Raw genomic sequence first — 18,947 nt, 5'->3', positions numbered from 1 at the left:
AAGTTGAGTTAAACCTTAAGTCCAAATTCTAAGAGTTGATTTTAAGAAATTGTAGTTGGTTGTTGTACCTCTCCATTTCTTTCTTACTACATTCATTATGAATGTTTTTAGTGTTATATGATACAAATTTCCTTTGATTAACAAATCTCCTAAATGAGGAAATTATGAAATAGAGAAATAATAATAAATGTATATTAATCACATAATCAACTGATATAGAACCATTCGTGTCATTGCACAGCTTAAGTTTTTGGTGAAAGTTGTAACTTTTGATATCATAAAGTGGCCTTATTTATTCTCAGGATCTCTTGCCAGATGAAAAGCCACGCATGATCAGTGGGCTTGGACTCCCGGGTACACATGGTCTAACTATTTAATATTTGTATTCATTGGCATCCTGCTTTGCTCAATAGATGTGTTTTTCCTTGTTTTCATTGCTATATGGTTATCTTTTCCTCTTCTCTTGCAGTTTTTTTTCTTATTATAATGAATATTGAGTTCATTGACCTCAATTGTTCTACATATTTGGCTGATGATTAGATGATTATGTTGAGAACTGCTACACAATCATGAAAACAAAGTCATTAAGACTGTTAAATTATAGATGTTGATTCAATTGACTAGACATGAAGTTGATAAAAACTCATCGTGATTGTTCTATTCACTCGTGTGCTCAGCTAATCTATAGAACTTGTCTTGGATCTTAAAATGGATTGTTTCTTGATTAAGTTGGAATACAAATTTATTGTACATAAAAATTGATTTTAACTTTACAGAGGAGATCTTGGAGGGCATTGATGCTGGGATTGATCTTTTTGATTCAACGTTGGTAGCTAATTCCAATTTCCATTTGCTCAATATCCCTATTCTCGTTAATGTATTTTGTGATGGAATTTGGATGGTTTCCGTGATGGTTCATAGGTACATCTATTCCCTCACACTTGGAGGATTTGCACTAACGTTTTCACTAGACAAGGGTGGGAATCAATATAATTTTCAGAAAAGCCAGATTGGAAGTGACTTGACTAAAATTAATTTGAGAGCAAAAGTTTACAGGTAATAGGATCATTTTAATTGCTTTCTAAATTTTACACATTCAATTAGCAATGAAATCTTTGTTAGTTGGTTAAAACAGATTTCAGTAAACTTGGATGTAAATGGATGCTATATAGTTGTTGTTTCAGTCAATCTAATTTTGTTAAGGATTTTTCTGGTGTATGCAGTAGTCTTTTTTGTCTAAATTAATTCTGTTCACTCATTTTTTCATTTCGTCTTTAGTGAGTTGCTTGAGTATTATCAAAACATTCAATATATGAAGAGCTTCTGTATCATCACAACATAATTTCATCTATTAGATATCTCCAAACTTCAATTTTTGAAGATGCTTTTTTTTAATCCAAATGAGTTCACAAGTAGCTATATCCATAGCCCCGTACTATGCTTCTGCACTAGATCGTGCAACTTTTTTGTTTTTTTATTTTTCCTAGAGACAATATTTCCTCCCATAGAAACAAAACATCCATCCTGAAGTAGAACGTTTGGCAATAGGTGAATTTGCTCAATTTGAGTGTTTCCTTTATTTTCATAGAGAAGCCCTTGTCTCGCAATGGTCGAGTTTACCTAATTTGCATCATAATATCCAACAGTTTGAGTGTTTCCTTTGTCTTCATAGAGAAGTCCTTGTCTAGCAATAGGCGAGTTTACCCAATTTGCATCATAATATCCAACAATTTGAGTGTTTCCTTTGTCTTCATAGAGAAGGCCTGGTTACCATTTTACAGATTTGGTTAGATTGTTTTTTTGGGCTCTTTGCCTTGTACAGACATTGATGTTTTCTTCTTTATTTTTCTTTATCGTTAATATTATTTTGGGTTTGCAGGGTAGATGATTAGTAGTCTCCTAGGTGCCAACCTAGTTGGGATTTATGGGGCTGCTTTGATGCTCTTGCTCTCCTAGTTTTATAAAAAAATTAGAGAAGGCCTGGTCCTGGTGCCCTTTTAATACACCTTAGAATTCATACCAATGCATTCCAATGTTCAATATGAGGTGATCACATAAATTGGTTTATTACCCCAACTATAAAGGAAATGTTTGGTCTAGTAATAGTGAGGTAGATAAGAATTGAATGATTGGCTGGAACTACCAAAGCCTGCATTTCATCAATCATGGCTTGTCGTCATCTCGGATGATCAAGTGCTTCAAAAAGATTTTTAGGAAGAGAAACACAAGATATAGAGGAAACAAAAGAATAGTACGAAGAAGAAAGACGATGATAACTTAAGAAGTTATAAATAGGATAAGGATTACTTGTAGACCGAGTACCTTTCGTAAGAGCAATGGGCAAGTCAAGATTCTCTTCGGGTAGGTCCATGGTTGGGTTGTTTGCTAGAGTAGGACATGATTCAGCTGGTCTTTCATTACCTTCAAGTTCTACGTCAGGAATTTGAGGACGACGTCGATATACAATGGGTGATCTTTGAGTCTGCTCAAGTGGAAGATTGTTAGGAATATCTATGGTAGAATCTGCAGTTGACTCTGATTCCTGCAAAGAAGGTGATGGACCAAGATAGGGAGTAGGAAAAACTTCTTGAAGAGTATTGGACTCAACCATGGAGGGAGAAAAATATGGTTTTTCTTCAAAAAAAAGTTACATCTGCTGAGATATAATAATGATTGTGAACAGGAGAGTAACATCGGTAACCTTTTTGTAATCTGGAATATCCAAGGAAAACACATTTGATGGCCCGAGCAGTAAGCTTATCAAGACCTGGAGACAAGTTATGAACAAATTAGGTGCATCCAAAAATACGTGGATCAACATGAAATAACGGTTCTTTAGGAAACAAAATGGAATGTGATATTTTATTTTTAACAAAGGAAGAAGGCATCCGATTTATAAAAAAACAGCCTGTCAAAACTGCATCACCTTAATGCCGGACAGGTACATTGGCATGAAGTAATAATAATGTCCGAGCAGTCTCAACAAGATGCCTATTCTTCCTTTCGGCAATGTCATTCTATTGAGGAGTATGAGGACAAAAGGACTGATGGAGAATGCCCTGCGTTGACAAAAAAGAAGAAATAACAGAAGAAAGGTATTTTTTCGCATTATCACTCATAAGGATCTTAATTGTCTTACCAAACTAAGTTTTAATTTCATTAACAAAAGAAGTAAGAATGGACAAAATTTCAGATCGTTCTTTCATTAAGAAAACCCAAGTACATCGAGAATATTCATCAATGAAAGTAACGAAATATCTATAACCCATAGACGAAACACGACTAGGACCCCATATATAAGAGTGAATAACCGAAAAAGGGGAATCAACACGACTTTCAACATGCCTAAAAGAAGAATGAACATGCTTTCCTAGTTGACATGACTCACAAAATAGGTCCTTTATTTTTTCAAGACTCGGAACCATTATTTTTTATTTAGATAAATGTGGGTGTCCCAAACGTTCATGGAGGAGCTTTGGTGATGTGGCAACACTGCAAACCCAAGAAAGATTAGGCTTGAGATAGTAAAGACCATGAGATTCATGTCCTACGCCAATCGTCCGACCCGTATCACGTTCCTGTATGACAAAGGAGTTAGCATCAAATGTTACTGAACAATTATGAGAACGAGTAAGCTGACTAAGAGATATTATATTGAAAGGACAATTAGGTATGAGCAAAACAGAGTTTAAAGACAAAGAAGTGGGTGATACATGGCCGATTCCTGTTGTTGCAACTCTAGAACCATCGGCTAAAGTAATGAAATGAGGAATTTTAGGAGAGAGAGATGAGAATAAAGAACTATTACCAACAATATGATCAGAAGCACCTGGATCAATTATCCATGGACTTTGATTATTACCAGACTGGGAAATGCAGGCGGTGGAGTTATGACCACTTATGGTAGATGATGTTAGAGATTCCTTGGCAGCTTTTAGCTGGAGATACTTTTCATAGTCAGCCTTCGAAAACTTTATCTTGGATGTTTCAGACTTTGAAATATTCATCGATTTTTTGGGGAATCTGTGAATAGAATAACAAGTGTCTTGTGTGTGGCCCACTTTCTTATAGTAAGAACATTGAGGGCGACCTCCTCTTTCAGCTCATCCTTCTCGGTTTCCACGACCCCCTCGTCCCCTTCGATTAGATACCATGGCAAAAGTTTCAATACTGTCAACTGAATTTCCTCCTATTTTTGGTTAGGGGACTCAAAGGAACTGAGTAATTAAATTCTCTAGAGAAGGAATTTCTTGGCCAGTTAAGACTTGGTCACGAATATGATCAAAATGTAGATGCATCCCATGTAGTACAAACACCATATATAGATTATCAAGTTTCATCTTTATGTCTTCAAGTTTATCGGTTTCCAATGATAATTTTAACTCCACTATAGATTGGGCTTTTGAAACATAGGCAACCATGTCATGATCCGTTTGTTTAAGAGTGGTCAATTTCTGAGCAGCATCATACGATTGTTGAATGTCATTAGCAAAAACACTTTGTACCTTTTTCCAGAAAGAATAACAAGTTTTGAAGGCTCTGAAATTTGTCAATATAGTTGGCTCAACAGACTCTCACAAGAGAGCACAAAGCTGATAATCAAATTTCTTCCATTGCTCGCATTTGTCTACTGAAATATTTTCTGAGGATTACTCTAGATGTTCATGATAACCTTGGCCAAGAAAACAGAGGCTGACCATGCTAAATAATTTTTTTCATTCAATTTTTCTGAAGTGATTGTTGGTGTTCCAGAGATAGAGAAGGCAGGACCATCAATTTTCTGAGAGTCCAAAGTCATTTCAGCACTTTTCAAAAAGTTGTCTAATCGAATAACTGATCACCTAGGAAGGAAGAGGAGAGGCTGGCGATTTTTGGTGAGGGTGACCAAGGCAGCCTTGGATAGCGGGCAGGTCGGTGGAAGGGACTTTTGGATATTGAGGTTTCTGTTTGGACAAAGGGACAAAGACGAGATTTTAGGTTCTACTGACCAGATGCAGAAACTTTTAAAGAACAAACGAGGTAGCTCTAGATACCATATTGAACAGACTAGAGATTGTGAAATGCTTGAGTGCTTAACCCACTCAGCTGATCTATATTTATATAGACTTAGGGAGTAAATACAATTTGAAATTTATAAGAATATTAATGAAGTTCTAGTACCTATGTACATGCATGTGAATTCCTAGATACATGAATATGTAATTTACTAGGTACATTAATAACTATTCTTTGTTGGAACAAGTACCCATACAATGTGTGTAATTCCAACACTTGGAACAAGTATCCATACAATGTGTGTATTTCCAACAATTCCAAAGGTGGCAGATCCACAAGGGCTAAATGATTACCGTCCAATCTCCTTAGTTGGTTGCATGTACAAGATTGTAGCAAAAATCTTGTCTAGAAGGGTAAAAAAGGTTCTGCATTAGGTGATTGATTGGCGTCAAAGTGCATTTTTGGAAGGTAGGCATTTGCTTCATTGTGTGCTGATTGCGAACAAAGCAATTGAGGAGGCCCGGAGGAGTAGGAGGAAGTGTCTTATGCTTAAGGTCGACTACGAGAAGGCATATGACTCTGTACAATGGGGGTTTCTTTTCTACATAATGAGGTGCATGGGCTTTTGTCAGAAATGGAAATCCTAGATTGAGGGTTGCTTGAAATCTAGTTCGATATCTGTTCTGGTCAACAGAAGTACTATAGATCAGTTTATCCCTCAAAGGGGATTGCGTCAGGGGGATCCTCTAGCCCCATTTCTCTTTATTATAGTAGCAAAGGGACTAGCAAGGCTTATGAGGGAGGCAGAGAAGAAGGGTATGTATGCTGGTTTTCTGGTGGTGAAGGATAAGATGGAGGTAGACTTCTTCAATATGCAAATGACATTGTGTGTTTTGGAGATGCAACAGTGTTGAATGTCCTTACAATCAAAGCCATGTTGAGGGGGTTTGAATTAGTATTGGGACTGCAAATAAATTTCAATAAGAGAAAGTTTGGGACATTTGGAGTTTCAGTGGCGTGGGTGCAGAATTCAGCCACAATCCTTAATTGCATGCTCTTTGTGTTTTTGTTTGTTTATTTGGGTTTACCGATAGAGGCTAACCCAAGAAGAGCAGAAACTTGGGAATCGATTGTGGTAAAATTTCAAAGGAAGCTTTCTAAATGGAGGCAAAGACACTTGTCATTTGGTGGAAGGGTTTGCTTGATAAAATCAGTGCTCAACTCAATTCTAATCTTCTATTTCTCCTTCTTTAAGATTCCTAAGGTCATAGAGATATTGGTAAGGTTGCAAAGGAGGTTTCTATGGGACGAGAGGGTGGATGAGATCAAGAGTGCGTGGGTGAAGTGGGAAACGGTATGCCTACTAAAATCCCATGGAGATTTGCAAGTTAGGGATTTGGAATTATTTAATAGGGCACTGCTAGGGAAGTGGAAATGGAGCCTGCTTCAGGAGGATGATTCTCTTTAGAATGGAATTTTGGTTTCTAAGTATGGGGTTGGAGAGGGCTAGATGTGGAGAGGGTCAACCAACAGGAATCACTATGGTGGAGGGATTTAAAGAAGTCATGTGGTGCCTCGACGATTGGGGAGTGGTTCAATAAAGGCATGAACCTAAATATTGGATGTGGGAGTAGGTGAATTTTTGGACTGATAAATGGAGTGGTTCCCGTGCCTTTTTGTCTTATTTGAACACCAAAACTGCAAAGTGGTGCAGATGGGCTTTGTGGGGGGATCTTCTCAATGTGATTTGTCCTCACTCACTTTTTGGAAAACTTTCCGGAAGGTCACTCATCCCACAACTATTCCAAGTCAAACACGCTTAACTATGAAATTCTTAAGTGATGAACTATAAAATAGTAAATACATCTTGTTGTTATTATTAGTATCAATTAATTATTTTAAATCATCCTCGGTTGTACAGTCTCATACTTGCACAGCCTTTGAATCCCTCTCATCCTGGTGGGATTCAATCGGGGTGTTACATGCCCACTAGCTTCTATCTGGTTTGTCCTCAAACCACACCGTATTGGGAGAAAGGTTTGCACTGATATCATTTGTAACATTCCTAATTGTCGACTGTTCGACGGCTCGTACTCTACGGTACTTAATACTATGGCATTTCACTCAACATCCTTATTAATCAATCCCTTCATAGATGCCCTTTACGAGACCTCAAAAATCAGCGCTAGCTGCTTTCAGGATTAACGATTGACCTCACAAACCAACATAAAACTTTTTAGTGTACTTTGTCTTCACTCACATGTTTTCCAGGAAACTTCCCAGAAGGTCACCCATCACACAACTATTGCAAGTCAAGCACATTTAGCTATGGAGTTCTTAAGTGATGAACTACTGAAAAGTAGATACATCTTATTGATTCAATCAGAGTGTTACAAAAACCATGTCTAAACTACACAACGCAGTGTGTTTTATAAGGGTCAAATGTGATAAATACAAATACAAATAAATATAGGAGAATTTGTTCCTATAAACATCATATGATATGCCTACAAATTAAATCTGTACACTAATTACAAAGATCCTTATCAAATTAACAAGACTCCCCTTTATGACGGAGCTTATAAATCATAATGCACCAAACTTGTTAGTTGTTACATATATAACTGATTCGAGGACCACTTAGGGATTTGGTGAAGACATCTGTTAAATGTCAATTGATCATTGAAGTTGACAAAGCTAGGGCCTAGTGGTGATGTCTTCTGATTCGATCTTCTCCCTAACAAAATGACAATTTATCTCAATATGTTTGGTTCTCGTAGAAAACTGGTTAGAGGCAATATATAATGCGGCTTGATTATCACAAATTAGTGTCATTTGCATAGTATCTTCAAATTGAAGCTGCTTGCGTAATTGTTTGAACCAAATGAGTTGGCAAATTAGTGCCATGGCCCTGTATTCAACTTTAGTACGGGACCTTGTCACAACATTATGTTTTTTGCTATTCCAAGATATCAACTTTCCTCTAATAAGCACACAATACCTACAAGTGGGTCGCTTGTGAATAGCAGAACCTGCCCAATCAACGTCTAAGTAACCAACTATCTGAGTATGTTCTCTGTCCTCATAAGTGAGACCTTTTCCTGGAGCACTTCAATGTATTTTAGGATTTGTATCACACATCTCAATGGTCTTAACAAGTAGAATTTAAGAATTTTCTTACCACACTAACTGCAAAAGAAATGTCAGAATCTAATAGTGATTTATAAATTTGATCTTTGGATTCATAGGAATGTTAACCGACTTGGCATTCAACAAACCTGTCTCTTGAAGAATATCATGTGCATATGGTATTGATATTAGTAGATATTCCAACAAAACATTGATTGAAAATGAAATAAACTGAACACTATCTTGCTCTTTAAAATATTCCAGCATATAGTATTGATATTAGGAGATATTACAACAAAAACATATTGATTTAAAATGAAATAAAATGAGCACTGCCTTATTTACTCATTCATCTGCTTGTGTTTCATGCAGGAAAGATATGTCACCCATTTTAGGAAACTGCATCTGCTATACATGCCAGAATCATACTAAAGCATACATCAATCACCTATTTAATGTTCATGAAATGCTGGCACAGATTCTGTTAGAAATGTATGAATTTCTTCACTTAAAATTAATGAAGAATGCTTTTACAAATAACTAATACTTATATTAATAAAGCATGCAAGTATTAATTTATACTGAATTTTGCAGCCATAATACACACCACTACTTGACGTTCTTTCATGTAATAAGAGAATCAATAAAGGATGGAAGGTTTGAGAAATTTAGACAGACATTCATCGAGAGCAGGCGTGCCCATCAGGAAAGGGAAGCTGTTTGTGCTTGAGGTCATATAAGCTTAGGTGTATTCATCTGGGTTTTAACTTGGATTTCTATGAAGCGCGAACCAAGTATTGTACAAAAAGACTTCAATTTTAGTTGTGTAAACTGGTTCGTTTAAATGCCAATAGATACAATTTATTTGATTGCAGAGTGTTATCTTAACTATTACTTTTTAACTAAAGATGCTAACATTACTCATCTTACGGAGAACAAGTATCATATGACCTATATACGTAGTATGAGGCTTGACTTAGGGTGGCAAAATGGATGGATTGGATAAATCTCATTTGTATGTTAATGGATTGAATCAAAATAATCTATTTGGATCCGTTAAAAAAGGGTGATGCTAGGTTCATCTAGCATTATCGTTGGTGCACCCAACATTTTATCAAAAATGTCAAAAATGTCCCTCTTCTATCTTTCTTAAAAAGTTGGGTGAGCGTGAGTAAATCATATGGATCAAATTGATCTGTATGTGTAATATTAACATACAGATCAACTTGATCCGTATAAGCTTTATAGATCAACTTGATCTGTATGGTTTACTAACTCACCTAACTTTACAGATCAACATGATCCGTAGGACTCATGGATTAACTTGATCCATATGACTCATATGAATCAATTTGAGTGAAAGATATTTTTGACTCATATGGATCACCCATTAAAAAATTATGTAAAAAATTTGATCCAATCCAATCCATTATATAAAAATTTATTTGATCTATTCATTAACATTATTTTCATGGATATATATAATCCATCTACCAAAATAAAATATTTTAAAACTTAATTATCTTTAATTTAAAAATAATATATTTTAAAAATTTTATAATACTTTATAAAATAATAACCTCGGCCAAAAATGGCCTACACGATTATTAGCCGACCTTGACCCGAGGTTAATTTTTGGTTGAAATCGATTTCAATTATTCTTCAGTTGACGTTGGTCAAGGTTTTTTTTGGCCAACAATGACCTGAGTTGTTTTTCATTGATGTTGGCCAAGGTTTTTTTAAGTTAGAATGTTTTTTTGTATAACATAGGTCAAGGTTGTTTTTTGGTCTATGTTAGGATTTTTTTTCGACTAATGTTGATCAAGGTTATTTTTTGTTGATATTTGCCATTGATATTTTTTTGTTGATGTTATCTAAGTTTTTTCTGTAGACATCGACCAGTGCTGATTGGATGATTGACAACAACTATTGATATTTTTTGGTCGACATCATATGTGACACCCCTACCCCAAGTAAAAGATCCTAATTTTGTTCAAGTCCAAAAGAAAAAAAAAATAAAAAAAGAAAAAAAAACCTATTATAATATTAATAATAATAAAAGAGAAGAAAAGAAAATAAAAAAACCAAAAAAATGAAAGAGCAAAAAAAAGCAAGGAAAAAAAAAGTGAAAAAAAAGAAAAAATGTGGAAAAAAAAGATGAATGAGGAAAAAAAAAGAGAAAAAAAAGAAAGACAAAAAAAGAAATGAAAATAAAAGTAAAAAAATGAAGAAGAGAAGACGTGAAAAAGATAGATGAATGAGAAAAAAAAAAGAACACTAAAAGTTAAAAAAAAAAATTGACCTATTGAGCTCTCAATGAGAGCCCATTAGGTCAAGAAGATGATAACACTACATAAGAAAAAAGATAGAAGGAAAGTTTGGCAATGAATGCAGAGAGCAGCATGAATCTCGAGAAAGACCAACATACCAATTACATCACGTCATTTGGCCATGACGTTAGAGAAAAGAGAGGGATCACCAGGTAACCCCTCATTCCCTCACCCTCTCATGTTTCTTCTCCCTCTTTCTCTCTTCTTCGTTTTTCTTTCTTTTCTCCTACAAAGCATCGTCGTTCATCTCGTTGATGAGTTCTATGGTCACCAGCGAGATTTATACATGATGATAGTGTTCTTTTCTTGGTGTTTAACATTTCGTCATCCTTCTTTTCTTTTCTATTTTTTCTTCTTCCTTCCAATTTCCAACGAAGCTAGCACACCACCACTGTGGGCCACTTCCGCGCCATTGCCGCTGCCACCATCCCCGTGGCAGCCTCACGTTGCGACGCCATGCACCAGTGGTGTCGGGGAAGCACACCACTCTCTATGGTGGCTTCTCCTTTTGCGGCGCCATTTTGGGGCTAGGTCATCTAGGGTTGTTTCAACCTTGATGTCTAAATGCGGGTTGGGCCAGGTTGCCCTGACCCATTTCCAACCCAACCCTAAAAAAGTACATAAAACAACAACAACAACTGATGTTTACACTGTTTTTGTACATGCACCCAATTTTTTGTTTTAGGCCTAGCCTATTTTGTAGTCTATAAAATGATAGAAATGTTATTCACCACATTTTTTCATACATGCACCTTTTGTTTTAGGACGGTGTCTAGGGTGCGAAAATGAAACTACTTTCGCACCCTACGAAAGTTTGTGCAAAAAAAAAAAAGCAATTGGAACCGTCTAATTAGTTATAACCAAATCGAACGGTGGAGATGTGTTCATGGCTACCGGTAGTAAATGGATCCCTCGAGTTCTGTGTCAGCTTTCCCCAAGGCGCGATTGAAGGTATGGAGCCCTCGAGTTCTGTTTTGCTTTTTCCAGCATACCCTACCATAGTTCGCGATTTAGCGATTGCTGCGATTGAAGCTTAGGAGCCGTGGAGTTGTGTGTGAGGTTTCCCTGTTTTGCCATTGAAGGTTACCCCAACATACCCTAGCAGAGGTCGGGATTGAAGCAGAGGTTGTTTTCCTTCAGTATGATTGAGTAGAGCAGTAGAGCATTGTCTTCGTCGTGGTAAAACGATCCAAGCAGAGCGTTGAGCACGATTGAAACAAAAGACGAAAGAAAGACCAGGTTGGTGGAGCTTCGGGGGCAGATACGCAACGAACGTTCAGCCCTTCGTCCTACGACGTCAATAACCTCGACAAGAGTATGGCTTAGGCGATTGTAGTTTTCGTTTTGTATGTTAGTTTTTGTTTGTTCGGACTTGGTTGGCGATGGTATCGTTGCAGACCTTGGTCAGTTTTTGTTATTACGGTTTTAGTTTGGTTGAGTTGTCCCTTTTATTGAACAGGTTGTTATTTTGGTGTTTTGAATGATGTTTGTTTTGCAAATTGGGTTGCCTTAATGTTGTAATGTGTTGTGTGTTGTTGTTAAGTGTTGTAGTTTTGAACGTGCATGGTCTTTGTATTGCAATATATGTGGTAGTTTGCAAGGTCTGGATTGTGGTAAATGTGAGATTTGGATGGAGAGTAGAGTGACAGTAAATGACACCTTGAAAGAGTAAATTAGGTATTTCCTGAAAGTAGAATTATGTTTACAATGACATCCAAACAAGAAGGTTGAATTGCTCAAGTATAAGTGTACAACCATAAGAAAAATGAAATTTTAAATTTACAGTGATAAATTTATATAGAGTAGCTGAATAGCATGCCTAATAAGAAAAAGAATCATTTGTTGGTTGTCTAATAACAAAGTTAACCCTCTGAAGGCAATGAAAAAAGAAAAATAGGAGTGCTTTGATATTATGTTTTGGTAGAAGATGTGTAAGGTTCGAGGGTGTTATTTTTGGTGTTTTATATGCCTAAAAATGATGTGGAAAATATTAAAGATAAAGGTCATAACAGAGTATGTATTTGATTATAGCCATAGAATAAGAAAATACATGTTTCCTTATTGTGCGTTTGTGTGCCAGGTCCGTAGTCCAGTCAATGTGATGGTAAGTGCATTATGTAAAATGATAGAGAAATTACGGTGTTTGAAATGCATGAAGTAGGTGATGTATTTATTTGATATATTTTAAAATGTGTTGAGGTGTAGGATTTGGACGATATAATGTCAGAGTTGGAAAGTAGTGACAATTTTTGTAGCTTCGTGAATGGTGATGGTGACAATGATGTTACTGAAGTGTATCCAAATGATGATGATGACCAACATGATGTCAGACTTGAAGATGAGGACGAGGTGGATTCGGAGGTACACAACGACGATGGTGGAGATTATGATGATTTCTGGATTCCAGGTTTGTTGAAAGAGGAATGCATAAGTATTGATAGCATGATAGATATTAGACAATTTGACATGGAAGAAATTACCGATGAAGTTGTCCGCAGGTTGGATTTTGGTGATTTGGAGTTAGCGTATCAGTTCTATTGTTGGTATGCTAAAAGTAATGGTTTTTCTATAAGGAAGAGTCATATTGTTAGAAACACATGTATGAAAACACTACAACAAACATTTGTTTGTTCATGTGCGGGTTATAGGAGAGTTTCAACATCAGATAGAAGGATGCAGCGAGAAAAAAAAGAAAGCAGGTGTGGTTGTGAAGCAATGTTTTGTGTTCATGTGCATTTTTGTACAGGACGATGGTATGTGACATGTTAGAATTTTGACCACAATCATTTATTATTGGACCTAAAATTGTCATGTTTGTTGCCAGGACATAGGAAGATGTTCGCATTTGATATTATGCAAGTTGAAAACTATAGAAAAGTTGGGATTAGACCTCCACACATGCATGCAACATTTGCCAATCAATGTGGTGGATATGACAAGGTGTGGTTTATTAGGAAAGATATTTACAATGAAGAAGGGCGCATGAGAAAGCAACATACTTCAGATGGAAGTGGTGCATTGAAGTATTTACATGATTTACGCAAGAAAGATCCAATGATGTATGTTTCGTACACCGCGGATGAAGGGTCAGGACTACAACAGTTGTTTTGGTGTGATACTGAGAGCTAATTGCTTTATGAGGTATTTAGGGACGTTCTGGCATTTGATGCCACTTATAAGGAAAATAAGTATTTGTGCCCTTTTGTTGTTTTCACTAGTGTGAGCAACCATAATCAGACAATAGTTTTTGCTGCTGCTGTTGTAACTGATGAGACGGAAGAAACATATGTTTGGTTGTTAGAACAATTGTTGGTAGCAATGAAAGGAAAAACTCCTAGTTCAATAATAACTGATGGCTATCTAGCTATGAGGAATGCTATAACAAGAATCATGTTAGGTGTTTTTCACAGATTGTGTGCATGGCACTTATTGCGTAATGCATTGAGCCATGTTCGAGACAAACAAGTTTTGAAATGGTTGAAGAAGCTAATGCTTGGTGATTTTGAAGTGGTCGAATTTGAAGAAAAATGGAAAGAGATGGTTGCTACGTTTGAATTGGAAGACAATACTTGGATTGCTGAACTGTATGAAAAAAGGATGAAGTGGTCTCCCGCCCATTTGAGGGGTTATTTTTTTGCGGGCATACAGACAACATCTCGTTGTGAAGCCTTCCATGCACATGTTGCAAAATATGTTCATTCACGCACTAATTTAACCGATTTTGTAGAACAATTTCAAAGGTGCCTAACATATTTTTGATATAGAGTGGTTGTGGCAGATTATTCGTCAACATACAGGAATGGAGTTTTGCAAACAAATCTTCGATCTCTTGAGCGGTCTGGTGATCATTTGCTTACTAAGGAGTTGTTTAAACTTTTTCAGTCGTATCTATGTAGGACTATTAAGCTAAGAGTCGTCGATTGCAAAGAGATGGTGGCATTCTCAATTTACACGGTTGTCAAGTACTGTAGTGGAAGTGTTTGGCTTGTGTCCTATTGCCCATCGACGGTTGACTTTAGTCGTAGTTGTATGAGAATGAAATCCATTGGTCTTCCATGTGATCACATATTAGTTGTGTTGGTTTCTTTAAATTTTATGGAGTTGCCAAGTAGTTTGGTTTTGAGTAAGTGGTCAAAAGTTGCCACAGAAAATATCAAAGACAAATATCTGGATTCTGCAATGTATTGGGATTCCCAATTGATGGCCAGGTATGCCACTTTGGTTGAAGTGTCTAGACAAGTTTGTGAAGCTGCATACTGTGATGAAGAGGAGTATGACAAAATGTTGCATTTCCTATCCAATGAGGCTAGAAGGCTTAAGTCCAAGAAAAATAGGCAACCTTGTGTTGATGATAACAATGACTAGCAACAAGATGGTGATGATTATGATGGTATTTTAGATCCTGTTGTGGTTCAAAGTAAAGGATGCAGACAGGTCGGAATGGATGAATGTGGCAGACAAATGAGAGTCCAAAAGTGTGGCCAATGTGGTGGAAGTGGCCATAATAAGCGTTCTTGCACCAACCGTCCTCGAAATGCAAATGCTTCTTTTGGTGGTTCATGTATTTCATCCAGTGAACAAACTAACACTATGTTGCAACCTACAGATGAATATAACTATGAACTGGTAATGAAGTAGTTGTTTTGGACAATTTGTGTTTCAATTTTTTATGTTATGCAGTTAATGATTAGAATTTGGTTTTTTTTTTGTTAATGTTGGAGTTCATGCAGCAGCCGCAGACATTTGTTGTTGGTAGTAGCCGTCTTGGTCCATAATTATATTTTTGTTGTGTTGCAGAAATTGATTGGTAATGAGTTCATGTTTGCATCAGTTTATAATTGTATGTAGTATTCTGATATAAATGTCCTAACCTTGTTGTTGTGCATATTTCTTGGTGGTTCATTTTTTTTTGCAGGATTATCGACTTGAAAGTAACTTGTGCAAGCATTAAGCAATTATATTCAATGTTGATAGCGCATGAGGTTGTATGTGATCCATTTTTTTACTGAAAGAGCAGGTTATAGTTGGTGGTTCCTGTTTATTTTGTTGTAAGTTGGTGAACGAAGTTTGGATTATCAATTGAATTATTAAATAAGCGTAACCATTGATCCAGTTTGTAACCAAATTATGTTAATGGCAGATTTTGTGTATAGTTTTTGCATTGTATACCAATTTTTGGATTATTATTGATGATGTCATTTGAAGGGTACAAGACATAAATTAGAAGCAATTTTTGGAATATTATTGGTCACGTGAATTTAAGGGTACAACATATATATTACCAACAAATTTTCTATTATTATTGGTGACCTGAATTTAAGGACACAACACATATATTACCAATTGAAGAAGTCGGCAGATGTACGTCTAATAAATTAAAAACTTCTGACACTGGGAAAATCATCAATGTGCATATCATAATTAAATATACGAGTCTTTATTTTTTCATATTTGTAGCTACACATAGTTGATGTCTTTAAAATAAAGTTATAACATATTTTTTTAGGAAGATAATAAGATGTTACATTTTCAGAGAAGAGCGAACCTTTTGCAGAAAGTTAAAAAAATTGTAATATTAAGTAACATGAATATTATGAATTGTACAATATAAAAACTATGAATAAAGATACTATTTATATAACAATTCAATTAAAAAAGTAAATATATTGAATGGCTTTAAGGAAAAACCGACTGAGAATTTCAACCATAATGAAAAATAAAAAGAAATATCACTGGGTGAGGAATATGATTCTCCAGTGTTCGCTAATAGGTAAAGGATAAGCCGTTTCATATATCAGAATTTGGAATATGCAATTATGATTAACTGATAATGGATTTATGATTAAAAAGTATATGGTAATGTACGAATAAGTCCATAATTAATATAATTGGAGTAACAAATAAAAACCGAAAGAGAAATTGTTTGTTACCCGAAGGTAGTTAAATAAGAACAATAATATAATAACTAAAATAACAATAAGAAAATTAATATAATTAACTTCAGTTGGAGTCGACGTCATCCCATGTAAGTTGCTTCCTAAAGAGTACCTTCCATCCATGTTGGTTGAACTTGTAGTAGAAGACAACCTCATCTCTGGACATTAAATCATTGTCCGATAAGTATTGGTATCATGGGTCAGCAACACAAGGGAGGCCGTTTTGCATGTTAATCTTCCATAGGCAACGTCTGCCATGACTCCGTTGCACATTCATGTATCGTTTATATTTATTTTTTGCAAGTAAATATTTGAAAGCCTCCTGTGGCAGCACCTACATTACAACGAAGACAGTGGTTAAACTTATGAAAGTGAAAAAAAATAAAAATAAAGGTCTATTATTATATTAACAAAGGCCTACCAATGGATAATTTTGTTGCATCATATGTTCAGTAACATCGACGGTAAAAACATGCCTTTTGCTCGTTGCAGCTAACCTTGCAGATGGTTGTGTATACCGAGGTCTACTGAAGAACACATGGAAATTTGTATTTTTGTTGGGTGCAACAAAGTTGATGACCACAGTTTCATAGATGCTCATCTCTTTTCTGAATTCTTTGATGTCATCCGCAAAATAGAATTTGTTTTCATATCTTTGAAGCCTTATAAAAAAAAAATGCTTCTCTCCGTTAACATCAAACACAACATAAAATGGATCATTGGGGTACCATTGAATGTGGTAGGATAATGAAACCTCAATGTAGTTCTGCAAGTAAAGAAGTTAATAAATATAAGACATTTGATTTATGACGGGATTAACATAAATACACAAATGTTAGGGTGCGAGAATACTGACTTTGTGAACATCCAATGTGGCCTCAAATCGGTGCACTGGGGTACATTCCATAAAATTTGAGTGGCCCTATATAACAATAATTTATGTATTCAATGGCAGCAAAGTTATACCAATTTCAAACATAAATATGGAAGTTGTCAGAATTCGAAAACGTTTGTGTAAGGAAGACATACAAATAACGAAAACAAAAAGTTAGACAAAGTCAAACCAACTTATAACATTCAATGGACGTCTACTCATTTAAAACATATATGTATCGTCATTTGTGTAGTGGATAGATACATATAACAGACAAAACACAAGGTTTAAAAAACTGAAACAAACTTATCTAATTGAAAGGAGATGAATGTGGAAAGTAGAACAGAACACATACTTAATAGAACCAATACAGAAATGAGGGTTTACATAATGCAATCAGAAAATCGGAAGAGGATGATAAATATTGTTAGTGACACGTACAACACAGCATGAGAAATTGAAGTTCAATTACGAAACAATAATCAACATACACATATAAGGAAAATATGGATGATGGAAACGTAGTCAAAACATACAAAAAATGACGAGGAGGATGAATGGGAAGTCATTCTGCTTCGCGGAATGAATGATGTTGTTCCTTTTAGTTTCCACAGGCCGACAGACAAATAACACAATTTGTGATTGGAAACCGATTTTTATAATGTAAACCCCTTCAAATGTAACTTCCGTGGAGTTACACGGGTATTGGAAACTGTTTTTATTTTATGCTTACTCGAAAAGTTAAATCAGTAAGTAATACCTGGTAGACTTCCAATGATGAATAATTAAAATTAAGTATGTACATTTCCTACGACATACTAGTTTTTCATTATGTGTTACTTAATACTCATTAACTTAACATTTGTCATATTAATTGTACTATGTATAATAATACAACATCGTTTTCGCTTCCAAAAAAGTTGCACGTAGTTATCAATTAATATTAGTGTATTTAGATTGCGAGACTTTTACGCTTCTTGAGAGAATTGAATTGTTTTCAATTTAAATAAATTGTGTATTGTAGTAATAGTCATAATAATATGTTTATGTATTATACGTACATTATGTTATTTTGAATGTGTGCACGACAATTAAGACATCCATTCATCGATGTCAAACTACCACTCATCATATGTCGCCTCTATCGACTACAATGTAGTAGTTTTACATTTAAGAGTAATAGGTTGACCATTGAAGGTAAGCTGTGACAGTATATTCATTAAATGGATGGCTATATGTATGCTATGAAATATTAAAGTCGAATGTACTTGAATCCGCATGAATTTGAATGATATGTAGTGATTTTAATTTCTATATATATCAGTATTACGACGTCAGCATTGTTGCAGTCTTGCAATTTTCAACCTGCAAGTCATTGTAAATGTTATTTTTTAATACGACTTTTGCATGTAACGCATATAAAAGACACAATAACAATACAAGAGTTTCATAGTACAATGCAAGGGGTCCAAAATAAAAGGAGAAATGAACATATAAATTAACCATAAACCATAAACATATTTCCGTTAGTGACGAAAAAAATAAAGGCAATAAGTCATCAAACATTGTGTTGTACCCGAAGGTAAGTAAGTAGCATCACTAGGCAGAAAATAATAACTACATCATTCAAAGCTTAACAAAAAAAATTAGCAAAACATATTGGACTATGGACTGTGAACTGCA

General features: G+C 35.4%; 1 protein-coding gene across 2 annotated transcripts in view; it reads left to right on the top strand.

The window, feature by feature from the left end:
- Nucleotides 1–9,048, top strand: part of LOC114382167 (queuine tRNA-ribosyltransferase accessory subunit 2-like) — a 29,456-nt gene extending 20,408 nt beyond the window's left edge. Inside the window, exons 6-10 of one of the 2 annotated variants that reach the window (XM_028341400.1) lie at nucleotides 303–354; nucleotides 777–825; nucleotides 922–1,056; nucleotides 8,497–8,616; nucleotides 8,719–9,048. In XM_028341400.1, coding sequence (XP_028197201.1) covers nucleotides 303–354; nucleotides 777–825; nucleotides 922–1,056; nucleotides 8,497–8,616; nucleotides 8,719–8,854 — 492 coding nt within the window. In that variant the 3' untranslated portion in view covers nucleotides 8,855–9,048. The remainder of the gene's footprint in view (nucleotides 1–302; nucleotides 355–776; nucleotides 826–921; nucleotides 1,057–8,496; nucleotides 8,617–8,718) is intronic. The other variant, XM_028341401.1, reaches the window with a different exon arrangement.
- The last annotated feature ends 9,899 nt before the right edge of the window (nucleotides 9,049–18,947 follow it).

The sequence above is a fragment of the Glycine soja genome, chromosome 13 (genome assembly GCF_004193775.1).
Source record: "Glycine soja cultivar W05 chromosome 13, ASM419377v2, whole genome shotgun sequence".
NCBI lineage: Eukaryota > Viridiplantae > Streptophyta > Magnoliopsida > Fabales > Fabaceae > Glycine > Glycine soja.
The sequence above is the reverse complement of the archived record's forward strand: the minus strand, read 5'-3'. Positions and strand labels throughout refer to the sequence as shown.